The sequence below is a fragment of the Stegostoma tigrinum genome, chromosome 31 (assembly GCF_030684315.1).
Source record: "Stegostoma tigrinum isolate sSteTig4 chromosome 31, sSteTig4.hap1, whole genome shotgun sequence".
Classification (NCBI taxonomy): Eukaryota; Metazoa; Chordata; class Chondrichthyes; order Orectolobiformes; family Stegostomatidae; genus Stegostoma; species Stegostoma tigrinum.
The window spans coordinates 5100008-5112366 of record NC_081384.1 but is presented as its reverse complement, the minus strand read 5'-3'; the positions used below and the strand labels follow the sequence as shown (position 1 = coordinate 5112366).

General features: G+C 39.3%; 1 protein-coding gene across 2 annotated transcripts in view; it reads left to right on the top strand.

Annotated features, from left to right (window-relative positions):
• Positions 1-12359, top strand: part of npepps (aminopeptidase puromycin sensitive) — a 215690-nt gene that overhangs the window by 132262 nt on the left and 71069 nt on the right. For both annotated transcript variants that reach the window (XR_009442855.1, XM_048560329.2), the window contains exon 9: positions 1282-1396. Coding sequence is in view for 1 of the 2 variants with exons in the window: in XM_048560329.2 (XP_048416286.2) it covers positions 1282-1396 (115 nt within the window). In the remaining variant the exon portion in view is untranslated. The remainder of the gene's footprint in view (positions 1-1281; positions 1397-12359) is intronic.

Sequence of the window (12359 nt, the reverse complement as noted above, 5' to 3'; positions counted from 1 at the left end):
CTCTGATTCCCTCGTATTTGTAGCATTTTAGCACAACTGCAAGGCGTCCAGACACTTGGTGCCACTTTGTCTCATATTTTTCTCTTCACTGCTTCAGAAAGCTATGCAGTATTGAACAATTCTGAAATATGCAGCATTTGATTTTTACGTTGCAAAACACTCCGTGTTTCTCAGTTTTAGTAATGCAACTTTGATTTCAGTTCATATTCCCAAGGGGAAAATGTGTGGTCTTTTGCAATGTAATAATCAATATTTAAAGTTTTAACTTAGAAACGAGAAACATGAATAAGCAGTGTTTTTGGTATCCTTTTCATGTGGATGGGCTAATGGCATTCTTTAGCAGTTACAACCAAGTTCTTGTTTTGTTGATTCTTGATTCTTTTTCTCATCCCCCTTACGGCATTCTCCCCTAACGTGGGATGCATGTTTAGGCTGTCCTGCCCCACTCAAGTGACCATTCTTAGGTGGGAATTTTGACAGTTGGTGTGGGAAAGCTAATTAGAAATGGCTATATTAGTCCAAAATGGAAAAGTGAGCACATCTCAAGAACCCATTTTCCCCTCCTCAGGGCACAGCATCCATTATTTTGCTCTAACTGCTATCAGTATCTCAAACAATCAAAAACAGAAATTGCAAGAGAAACTCTGGAGATATGGCATCATCTCTGCAGAGGAAACAGGGTTAATGTTTCAAGTTCAGTCACCCTTCTTCAGAACTTAGACTCTCAAAGGTGGAGTGAGACCAGGTTGCCTGTATGATTTAGTTATTCAAACTTAATGGTCAAAGCTACATCAGTACTTTGATTCACTTTGAATTTTGGGGTCAGTGAGATTGAATTTTACATTTTGGATTTCAGATCTGGGTGGCAACTTAATTTTTCACTCAGAACTAAATGTACAACATGATGTGGAGCACACTTTTTTGAAGTTCCAACTCTGAGGATTCTAACAAGCTTAGAGTCAACTGAAGTGCCTTTTTGTAAGGACATACTCTGGTACACCAGTAGATCAGTATTGAGGTGAGTGAGGTGGATGGACTGTGTGGATCATTTTGAACATCATTCCACACTATCTCAACTTTGGAATTAAAGTAATGAACAGTGCACTGACAGCTCAGATCCTGATGCATGGAATCTTGGTGTAATTACAAAGTGGAGTAGGCAAACATTGCTTTGTGAATTTACCCTGAAGTATCTCTAGAAGCTCTAAAGGTTTAATTTTTTACCTTCAAAACACATTACTTAGTTCCTGAAATGTATCACTTATTTTTCATTTCCTCCAGAGAAACGGCCCTTCTGATTGATCCCAAAAACTCCTGCTCTTCGTCGAAGCAGTGGGTCGCTTTGGTAGTCGGCCATGAACTTGCTCATCAGTGGTTTGGAAATCTAGTCACCATGGTAATGTTCAAATTTTTGGAAAATAGTGTATTTGTGAAAACTCAGCTTATCTTTATTCTGTTTTAAGTAGGACATTTGTCTCCAGGCAAAGTCCTGCCTGCAACACAGAATTTCAGTGTGCCAGTGAACCACTGTTCAGGGTAATTCATAGTTCAATCGCTATTACAAAGTCTGATTCAAGCTAAAAGCAATAGATGTTACAGATTACGGAAGGTAGTAGATTTTAGTTTTCTGAAGGCTGTCTTTTTAGGTTGTAATGAAGTGTGTGATACTAAGTTTCTAAGTACCTCAATTATTCTTTGCTCGTGTGTTTAACAGCAATTGAATTGCCTGGCGGTGTCTGACAGAAGGTGATGAAATTTCTTTTTCTTACCTCAAAATGTTGTTGTGAATTTTATTCCACATGAGCTTCTAAATTGAAACCTTTTACGCCTTCCACCTGTTCCCAGAATAGATTGAAAACAACGAATGCTAGAAGCATTCAGCATTTCAGGTAGGATATGTGGCTAGAGAAGCAGTTAGCGTTGTCAGTCTGTGACTTGTCAGAACAGACCAGCATCACCATGGTGTCATATATCAGAATTTTAATGGTACTCAACTTCAAAGTTAATTGTTTCTCTATCCCACAAATGCTGCCTAACCAGCTGAGTATTTCTGTTTGTCTTCTATATATCCACAGAGATATTGAGGTTATGCCAGCCACTGTTAAAAATGTGTACCAGTGCATTCATATCATAAGTGCACATTTTGTCACGCTTTAAGCAAAACTGACACGCTCAACATACATTGACAGCATAACCTGAGCAGCACAAGTTCGATTTGTGTATCTGTATGTTGGCTGCTGACCTAAGGAGTTGAATTTCTGCAAGTACTTAAATGTAGGCAGCAACATTGGAGTTTGAATATTGTCGTGCCACTGCCAGATCACACTAAGCATCGGCAAAAGTCAGAGAGGCAGTGGCAGAGTGGTATTATCACTGGACTGTCAACCCAGAGATCCAGATAACATTCTGAGGACTCTGGTTCGAATCCTGCCATGGCAGATGGTGGAATTTGAATTCAATAAAAATATTTGGAAGAAAGAATCTAATGATGACCATGAACTCATCTGGTTCACAAACATCCTTTAGGGAAGGAAACTGCCATCCTTATCTGGTCTGGCCCATATGTAACTCTAGACCTACAGTAATATTGTTGGCTCTTAACTGCCCTCATCCCGTGAATGAATGATGAAAAAAAGTCAGTCCGGTTAAGATTAGTATGAAGTCAGCAGCACTATGCAAGGATTTTCGTGCCACGTTTGATCGTAACAATGTGAATTTACTGTATAAATCCAAATATAAGCATAACAGCTTACTTGAATCTGTTGGACTTTGTATTGAAGACCTATCATGTCAACATGTTAACATTAGCTAAGTATGTTACTGGACACCATTCTACTATGTTCCAATTGGGAAGTTAGAAACAGGTGGACCATTCGGCCCAGCCATTTATTTAGATCATGGCTGATCTGTGGCCTAACTCCACATACCTACCTTTGGCTATATTCGTTAATACTTTCGCTTGTCAAAAATTATCTATTTCAGATTTAAAACTAAACTGATGTAGCATCAACTGAATTTGTCGTGGAGAGTTCTACCACTCTTAATCTACAAAAGTACGTCTGACATTTCTCTTCAAAAACCTAGCCCTAATTCTTAGATTATGCTCCATAGTTCTAGAACCCCCAACCAGTGGAAATAATTTGTATTTTATCTACCCTTTCTCTTCCTGTTAATATCTTGAAGAGTTCAATCACATCACCCCAAAAATTAGTGAATTTTAGAGAGAACAGGCCTAACTTATTATTGTCTCTCTTCATAAACTTAACCCTGAAGTCCGGGTATCAGTCTTGTAAATTTACTTTGTACTCCCTCCAAGGCTAATATATCCTTGGTGAGGTGTAGTGCCCGATACTGCTCGCAGTACTCAAGTAAGGTGTAACTAGGATTTTTACATAGCTGTAGCATAACTTAAAATCTTATACTCTGATGCTCTAGATATAAAGGCCAGTATTCCAAAGGCTGTCTTGATTTTTTTTTTGTTTGCAGTTGTTTGTAGCATTTTTAAGACCTATGCACCCAAACCCTGAATCTCTTTGGACATCCGTTGTATTTAACTTCAGACCACCTAGAAAGTACCCCGATCTATCCTTCCTCAGTCCAAAAAGGATAACTTCACATTTGCTTACATTGAACTCCATCTCCCACTACTTTGCCCGTTCACCTCATCTATCAATATTCTTTTGGAATTTTATGCTATTGTCTACACTGTCCACAAAGTTGTCTAAGTTTGTGTCATCAGCAAGTTTGGATCTATAACTTCCACTGCCGTTATCTGAGTCATTACAAATAAGGTGAATAATTGAGGCCCCAACATAGATCCTGTTGGATACCACTGGTCACATCTGCCAATTTGAGTACTTTCCCATTCTCCCTACTTTGTGTCACCTGCAACGCAATTGATTTCCCAACCATCTGAAATTTTTCAAGGCTCGCTGGTCTGTAATTCCCTGGCTTTTCTTTTTCATCCTTCTTGAAAAAACAGAGTGGCCTCCATTTTCCAATCCGTAGGGACAGCTTCTGCATCTAGGGAGCTCTGAACAATTATAGTTAGGTCATCTACAGTGTGACCCGGCACTTCGTTTAATGCCATCGGATGAAAGTTGTCAGGTGCTGGAGATTTGTCACACTTCAGTTCCACTAGTTTCCTCATTGTCAATGTTTTACTTGTATTAGTTTTATTCAATCCCTGTTCCTGATCCACTGTTTATTCTGGACTTGCACGAACTATCCTGCTTTGCTACTGTAAACATTGGGGCAAAATAATTATTCAGCATACTGCAGATGCTGGAAATCAGAAACAAAAACAGAAATTGCTGAAAAACATCAGCAGTCCAGTAGCAACTGTGGAGTGAAGCAGTTAACAATTCAGGACAAGTGAAGAAGCCTTTCTGGACCCAACAAGTTAACTCTGCTTTCTCTTTCTGTTCACAGATGCTGCCAAACCTACTAAGCTTTGCCAGCAATTTCTGTAATTGTTTAACACTTCTCCCATTTCCCCATAGTCATTGACAGTGTCCGCACTTAGTCTTTAGTTGACCAGCACTTTCCCTTTGTGTAATTGTAAAATTCCTCCTTATTCATTTTGAACTTTGCAAGTTGCCTTTTAATACTTTTTACTATCTGTTTTAAGCTGTTTTCTGGCCATTTGCTCAAGTTTGTATCCTTCCTTGTTGGCAGGATTGTGCTGTTTTTTGCATTTTTCTAAGCCTGTTTTAGTTTATGGTCTCACAGGTTTATTTGAAGACAAGTTTTTGGAGTCGCTGTTAGTGAGAGAGGTGACATCATACAGAATTTATAAGCAAAAGATCGAAGTGTCATCGAACTGATGCAAATGTGTTGATCAAACCTAAGATAGCTGTTAAATCCTTAATCAGTTAGAAAGGAAATGCAGATTTTGATTGATATGCAAATCCAAGAATTTCCATTAAGTCACTGCCCAAGGTAACTAAGGTTTTATCAGTATACTAGAGGTGACAGGTCAGATCTCTCACCGCAATTTTGCTGTGAGGCCTTGTTTAGAATCTGGCGGTGTATTAACTTGAAGTCAGACTGGTTTTGTTCCTGAAGTATGAATTTATAAAATGCCACATTGTGTACAAATTGTGTGCCTTTTGAAAAGAGAATGTACCTGCAAATTCACCTCATAGATTTGTGTGTTGGAAGGAGAGAGGGGCGTAGAGTGCATGGAGAGAAGGAGGGGGCGAGAGGGCATGTGTGTGCATGGGAGATAGAGGGAAGGGGCAAGAGGACATGTGTGTACGTGGAGGGGGAGAGGGAGTGGCGGCGTGTGCAGGGGCGAGGGATGGGGGAAGCGTGCGGGTGCATGTGTCGGGGAAGAATGCGGATGCAGTGTAATTTTTGACCTTGTCCACGCCAGTCCAACAGCAGCACCTCCACATCATTTTTAGTTTATGCCGTCCCTTGTCTCTTTATGGGGGAAATGCCATCTTACTGAATGTTGGAGTGACTTGGGATTATAAGACAGCTATCATTACCAGTGTGAATGCTCCTCGATAATGAATTGATAAATAAGGACATGTCAAGAATTAAATTTCGTTCTTGAGTGCTAGATGAAATTGTTACTATCTAAGCTGATAAAGTAATACAGCACGGAAATAGACCTCTGGGAGCAACTCATCCATGCAGACCAAGTTTCCCAGACTAAACTAGTCACATTTCATAGATAGACTCCCCACAGTGTGGAAGCAGGTTATTTGCCCCATTGAGTCTACTCCACCCCTCCAAAGAGCATCCCACCCAGATCCAGACCCAGACCCAAACCCCGACCCTGCTCCCATGGCTAATCCACCTAGCCTGCACATCCCTGGACACAGTGGGCAATCTAGCATGGCCAATCCAGCTGACCTGCACATCCTTGAACTTTGGGAGGAAACCTGTACAGAGACGGGGACAATGTGTAAGCTCCAAACTGTCGTCTGGCTCCCTGGCGCTGTAAGGCAGCAATGCTAACCACTGAGCCACTGTGCCGCCCACTTGCCTGCATTTGGCCTATTATCCTGCTAAGCCGTTCTTATTCATGTATCTTTAAAATATCTTTTAAATATTGTAACTGGACCTACACCTGTCAACTCCTCCGGCAATTCATTCCACAGATGAACCACCCTCTGTGTGGAAAAGGTTGCTTTTCAGTTTCCTTTTAAACCTTTTCATAGGATATGGCATTGTATCAACAAGCTATCATTTATTGCACATTCCTAGTTGCCTAGAGAAGATGGGAGTGATCTGCCACCATGAATCCTTAGTAGCAAGTAGTTTTAAAAAAAAATCTGACATTCTGAAAATTGTAAAGAACAGATCATTAAAATTAAGCAGTTTGTGTTCATTAGGGTTTAGTGACTGTAATAGGAGCACTCGTGTGCGAGTACTGTTATTCTAGAGAGTTAGTTGTTTCCTGTATGGTGTTCAAAGTTACTGCAACCTCTGAGGAAAAGTAGTGTGACCAAGTATCGGATAATTCAAAATGTCAGCCTGCATGTCTTAAGCACATGTCATATCTGACTAACGCAGTTGTCTGGAAGCGATATTATGACACTACCTGAAATGCAGTTTGGTCCTTTTTGAATCATTGGTGACCGGTTTGAATGATCCTCTGAGCAAGATAACAGGCAGCCTGTGTTGCCTTCACCAATGCTGCTTGGCAAACTCCTGAGAGGTGGACCGAGTTTGTTTTTCTTTTCATGCTATCTACGTACATGTCTGTTCTAAATTGTATATTTTTCCCCACATAATCCAAGGGGCATGAGTGTGCACCTACGTATTCCTATAGTACATTCTACCTTCTGAATTATTTTATGAACCATATCCAACTCAGTTCATGGACTTTCTTGATTCTGTTGTCTGTATCAGTGATCAGACTTTCAATGATAAAAGCACTATCTGCAAGAAGTGATTATATAAATTCCAGCTTCCTTCATGCCTGTCTGTGGTTTTAAGCTGCTGGAGGACAAGCATTTTTAGACTTAGCGCTGAAGTACAAACTAAGTCTACAAAATTTATTCACTGCAGTTTTGGCTAAATTACTGCTCTGGCAACAGTACAGCACCCATTTGTCTACATCTGCAGTTAAAGGTGTGAGGGCCTTAGAAAATAATTTAGACCAAGTATAAACTGACGACAGTACAATTGCCTGTCTTCAAATGGCTGTTGCTGTTGAAATTCTGCCTTGTAAGCAAAAGCTTTCAGATTTTGTTTTTTCCTTTGACAAAAAAGGGTCCCCTTTTGTTGTAGGATAACCACCTTAGTTTTCATAGAATCACAGAATCCCAACAGTGTGGAAACAGGCCATTTGGCTTGAGTTCATACCAACCCTTGAAGAGCATCCCCTGCAACCCTGCGTTGTCCCTACACATTGGCAATTTAGCATGGCCAATCCACCTAACTTGCACATACCTGGACTGAGAGGAAACTGGAGCACTTGGCGGAAGTCTATGCAGACATGGGGAGAATGTGCAAACGCCACACACAGTTGCCCAAGGCTGGAATCAAGCCTGGGTCTCTGATGGCTGTCAGGCAGCACTGCTCACCACTGAGCTACCATGTCTCCTTTTTGTGTCTCCTCTTTCCTCTTTACACACTCATCAGGCTCCTGCATTGGATACTGTTGGGTATAATGCTTCCTACTGATCCTTATTTAGTGTAAAACCGTGTGCCTTTCAATTGTCTGCCTTCACGCACCCACCTACACCCCTCGTTCCTGCCAATGGTTGTTATTACTCTGAAATCTGTAGGTTTTTATTTGCTGGGCAAAGATGGTCAAAAATTAATTTTGGGTGAATTTTAATCTCTTCGTTGCATACTGGCAATTTGGATTTGGTTACAGATTGTAAAGTTATTTAGCCATTACTAATGTGGTTTTTCATAAGGGCTGCCAGCTATATTACTAAAACTGAGGCCCTGCTGTTAATCATTAGACCCAAAGAGTTGCTTGAACTTTGTTTTCACAACAGCATTTCATAACTTATTTTTCTGACAATAAGCAACCCCAAAAACTGAAAAGTTAATCTACATGCCTGTAAATTATTCGTTGTTGGAATCTAGTAAATTGAAAAATTATAAACATAAGAACTGGGATGGGCCATTCAGGCCCTTGAACCAACTGTACCATCCTATTAGATCATGGCTGATCTGCAACTAAGTCTACATGCCTGTCCTAGGTTCATATCCCTATTCGGGCAATCTCAAATTTAAATTTAACAATTGAATTTGCATTGATCATTATTTCAAGGAAGAGAAAAACCTTCACTACTCCATTGTGTGTAGAAGTGCTTTCTAACATGTCTTCTGAATAGCCTGGCCATAATTCTTAGACTATGCCTCTGGTTCTAAAAGTATTTCCACGAGTTGAATATTCATCGTTAACAGGGAAAGACAGGGTAGATAATGTCCTGAAAACCTCAATTAGATCCCCCCTAAAGCTTCTAAATTTTTGAGGAATAAAGGCTTACTTTGTCTAATTTCTCCTCATTACTTAGCCCTTGAAGTCCAGGTATCATCCTTGTAAATCTGTGTTGAACTCCCTCCAGAGCCAGTACATCCTTCCGAAGGTGTAGTGCCCAGATCTGTTCACAGTAGTCTTAAATGAGGTTTAACTCGGGTTTTGTATAACTGCAGCATGATGTCTATGTCCTTAAACCAATCCTTTAGGTATGAAGGTCAGCATTCTATGAGCTGCCTTGACTATTTTCTGCACCCACTCTTGGTATTTTAAAGAACTATGCCTTAAACCGTGCCCCCCCCCCCACCCAAAAAATCTTGGATATTGACTATATTTTGCATTCTTTGAAAAGAAACACTAATCTTTTCCTTCAGTCTGATATATTAAATTCCATCTGCCACAGCTTTGCCTGTACCTAATCTATCAATATCTTGTAGTCTTATGCTGCTTCAACACTGTCTACCAGTTAATCATCCTTTAAACCAGTTTAAACTAAATTTGGTAGGTTGTTTTGAAGCACATTGTTGGTTTCCTGAGAATGTCTACATTGTTTTAAACCCAAGTTTAGAGGTGCAACTGATTTATTTCTCATTGTTCTTAAATTGTTAAATTGTGCCAAATTTAGTTAATTTGAATTATTTTCATGTAGAGTCACCTGAGGGAAAAAAACAGGTTAAGATTTTAAATCATGTTTTGCTTAGTAATCTTATTACTGATTCAGCTATGGACATCAGAGGAGTGAGCAATGTGGAAAATTGCAGTTGTTGTAAACCTGACCATTCTATGATGAAATGTCTGAATTATCTTTCACTGTATTGATGTCTGTATTGTAAGCTATGAATTCCAGCAATTCTTTCCTTCTGGAACCCCTTCACATGTTAACTTGCTTTTCTCTATACATTTAAATTAAAATATTAATTTTAACTTCTGTCTTCTGAAGAAGGGTCACTGAACTTGAATTGTTGACTTTGCTTTCTCTCCACATTTGCTGCCAGACCTGCTGAGGTTCTCCAGGAAATTCTGCTTTTGTTTCAGATTTCCAGCAAGTGCAGTTCTTCGATTTTTGTTTACTGCTAATCATTTATTTGCTTCAAAGTTCATGGCCTTTGCTATCATTACAGTCAACACTCAGGAAAATAAAACCAAAAGATTGGCATTGATCTTGTAAGCAACACTTGTACAAATAATATGATTATTCTTTTATGGTAGAAAATTTCACCTGTTGAGACATGCAGTCTCATTCAATGGACCCCACTGTTTTTTTTCAGTCCAAGTGGTACTGGAGTCAAGATGTTGATTTCTGGTTGCAAGATTTCGCAAGAAAACTAGGGGACTGGTGTTTAAATGTTCATGTAGTGCCGCTCGAACAAAATCTAGCACAGCAAAATAAGCACTAAAGAAGTCATTTGAAAGCTTGTTTTCTTTCCTTTTTAAATTCAATATTATATTTATGAAATTGGGCATTGGAACTTCTGAGTTTTATTCTTTTGCTCTCATCTAGTTAATGTGTATGTTCCCAAAGCCAAATCAAGCAATTATCTTTAATTTTATTTCTTTAAGATGAGGTCAATACATTAATTAATATTTAATGATTGAAATGTTTTGGTGAAACTAGTTGTGAATCAGTTTGTGTTTTCTGTGTACTTGTGCCAGTTGAAAATAGGGTTGAGTCTTCTCATGCTCCTTTTTATGTATGATTACTTCTATGCATCATTATCGAGAAAAGTTAATCTAATTTATTGGGCTATATTGTAAATCTTGGTCCAAAGCTGCACAGCTGACGCAACAGCCAGGCTGCATGCTAATGGATGACAAATTAGCTACTGCAGTGACTGAACAACTGCAGTACAGATAGGATTATAAAAACAGAAAATGTTTGGAAAAGTCAACAGATCTGTCTGCATCTGTGAAGAGAAAGCAGAGTCAGCATTCAGTTCTGAAGAAGGGTGACTGGACCTGAAATGTTTACTGTTTGTCTCCATGGATGCTGCCAGACCTGCTGAGATTTCCCAACAATTTTTGCTTTGTTTCTGATTTCCAACAGAGTCATAGAGTTGTACAGCACAGAAACTCGTCCTTGCCAATGAAATATCCTAAATTAGTCTAGTCTGGCAGTTTTGTTTCTGTTCAGTGCAGATAGGATTATGTCTTAAGACCTTTGTATAGGGATCCAGAACATTGCTTCATTTGATATCTTAATTCTTCAAGCGCTAGTCATGCTTCTCTGCTGAGAAACATCATGTATGTAGTTATGTTTGATTCATTTTAAGCAGCAAATGAAAAATAAATGTTTGAGTATAACAGTGCTGTTAATGAGTATGGCGTGATAGGATACAGTAGCTTTAGTGGAGTCTTGGTGTAGGTTCAAGGAGAACTTATTAGCAATAACATTTTCAGAGAAGATATGAAAGTGTTGGTGGAAAGGAGGTAAGATGTCAGTTTAGATACATTCTATCACAACATTGGAGTGAGAGGATGTCTAGGGACCTGTGTTAAAACAAAACCCACATTGAAACAACTAGGAAACAGGAGTGGAAATGATACAATTCTGTGAGCATTGCAGACCACAGGGTGAAATAGATGAGAAATTCAGTGAAATCTGAAGAAGCCTTTTGGCTAATCTCTATAGGATAATACCTAGCAGTGCTTCTGAGATTAAAGTATTTTTGTAATCTACTGAGGAGAGATGTAATTGTTTGATTTAGGTTTTTGGAAGTGAACTGATTAGCGTCGTGAACAGATCAAAACTAATGATCCCAGAAGGAGGCCAAATATAAGAAATAAACTCCTGATCATTTGCTTTATACAAAGAAGGAATTACTTTGGAGCATTTTAAAATACGCACCTGGCTGTAGTTATTTTTATTCCTGGAACATAATGACACAGGGGGGCCTATATATTTTACTTATTCCTTGCTGTCCTATAGACCTGAAGAGTCCGGCATAAATGATCTGAGACTGTTGGAAGTGCAGAAACACACTGTCTACATATTTTAGCGTTGTAAAGCGGATGTTGACCCCACCCCCTCTGAGAAATAAGACTGAAACAACCAAAGAGGAGCACCTTGCCTGATAATCTGTAAAAAGAGTGAGAAAAGTAGTGTAACCTGTCTTTCAGCAACTTCTAGTGGTTACATAAAAATAAATCCCTGACACACACTTGTTGATTTTCAAGTAACAATTTATTTATCTAATAGTGAGCAAACTAACTAAACTAATAACAAACCAAAACAAAACCTTCTAACTACAAATTATTCCTGAACAAAGCAAGATTCCAATGGCATGTTGTTCCAATAACTGCAAATCCCTTTTAAATCAAATTTTTTCAAGTAGGAAAATGTCTCTCCAAATTACAGCCAGGTGACGCCTTCCAGACTGAGATTTCTCTGTTGATTCTTCTATCAGGAACGCCTTCTCTGTAGATTCTTATGTCAGAAATGTTAACTAATTGTGCTGTGGATACCTTTGTTATTTAGGCTGACATTTCGGGCCTAGACCCTTCATCAGAGAAGGGTCTAGGCCCAAAATGTCAGCTTTTGTGCTCCTGAGATGCTGCTTGGCCTGCTGTGTTCATCCAGCTCCACGCTTTGTTATCTTGGATTCTCCAGCATCTGCAGTTCCCATTATCTTTGTTATTTAGTGCTTTCTCTAAGACATAGAGGAGGCTGAGAGAGCCAGCTATCTTCTCATGCTGAGTGCTGTTCGCTCTGGCAGATGGCAGTTAGCTCTGCGGCTTTGTCCAACTGTCCCCTTCTTTTATGCCCTTGATGACGTTAATATTTCTTACAATAGGACGGGTCGTTTGTTGTCAAAACCATCAGGTTTAAATTGAATTGGTTTTTGGTATCTAAGTGCACGTTCAAATTGGCTAAATTCAAAAGCCTGTTGTTTTGGTTTTAAAAAAA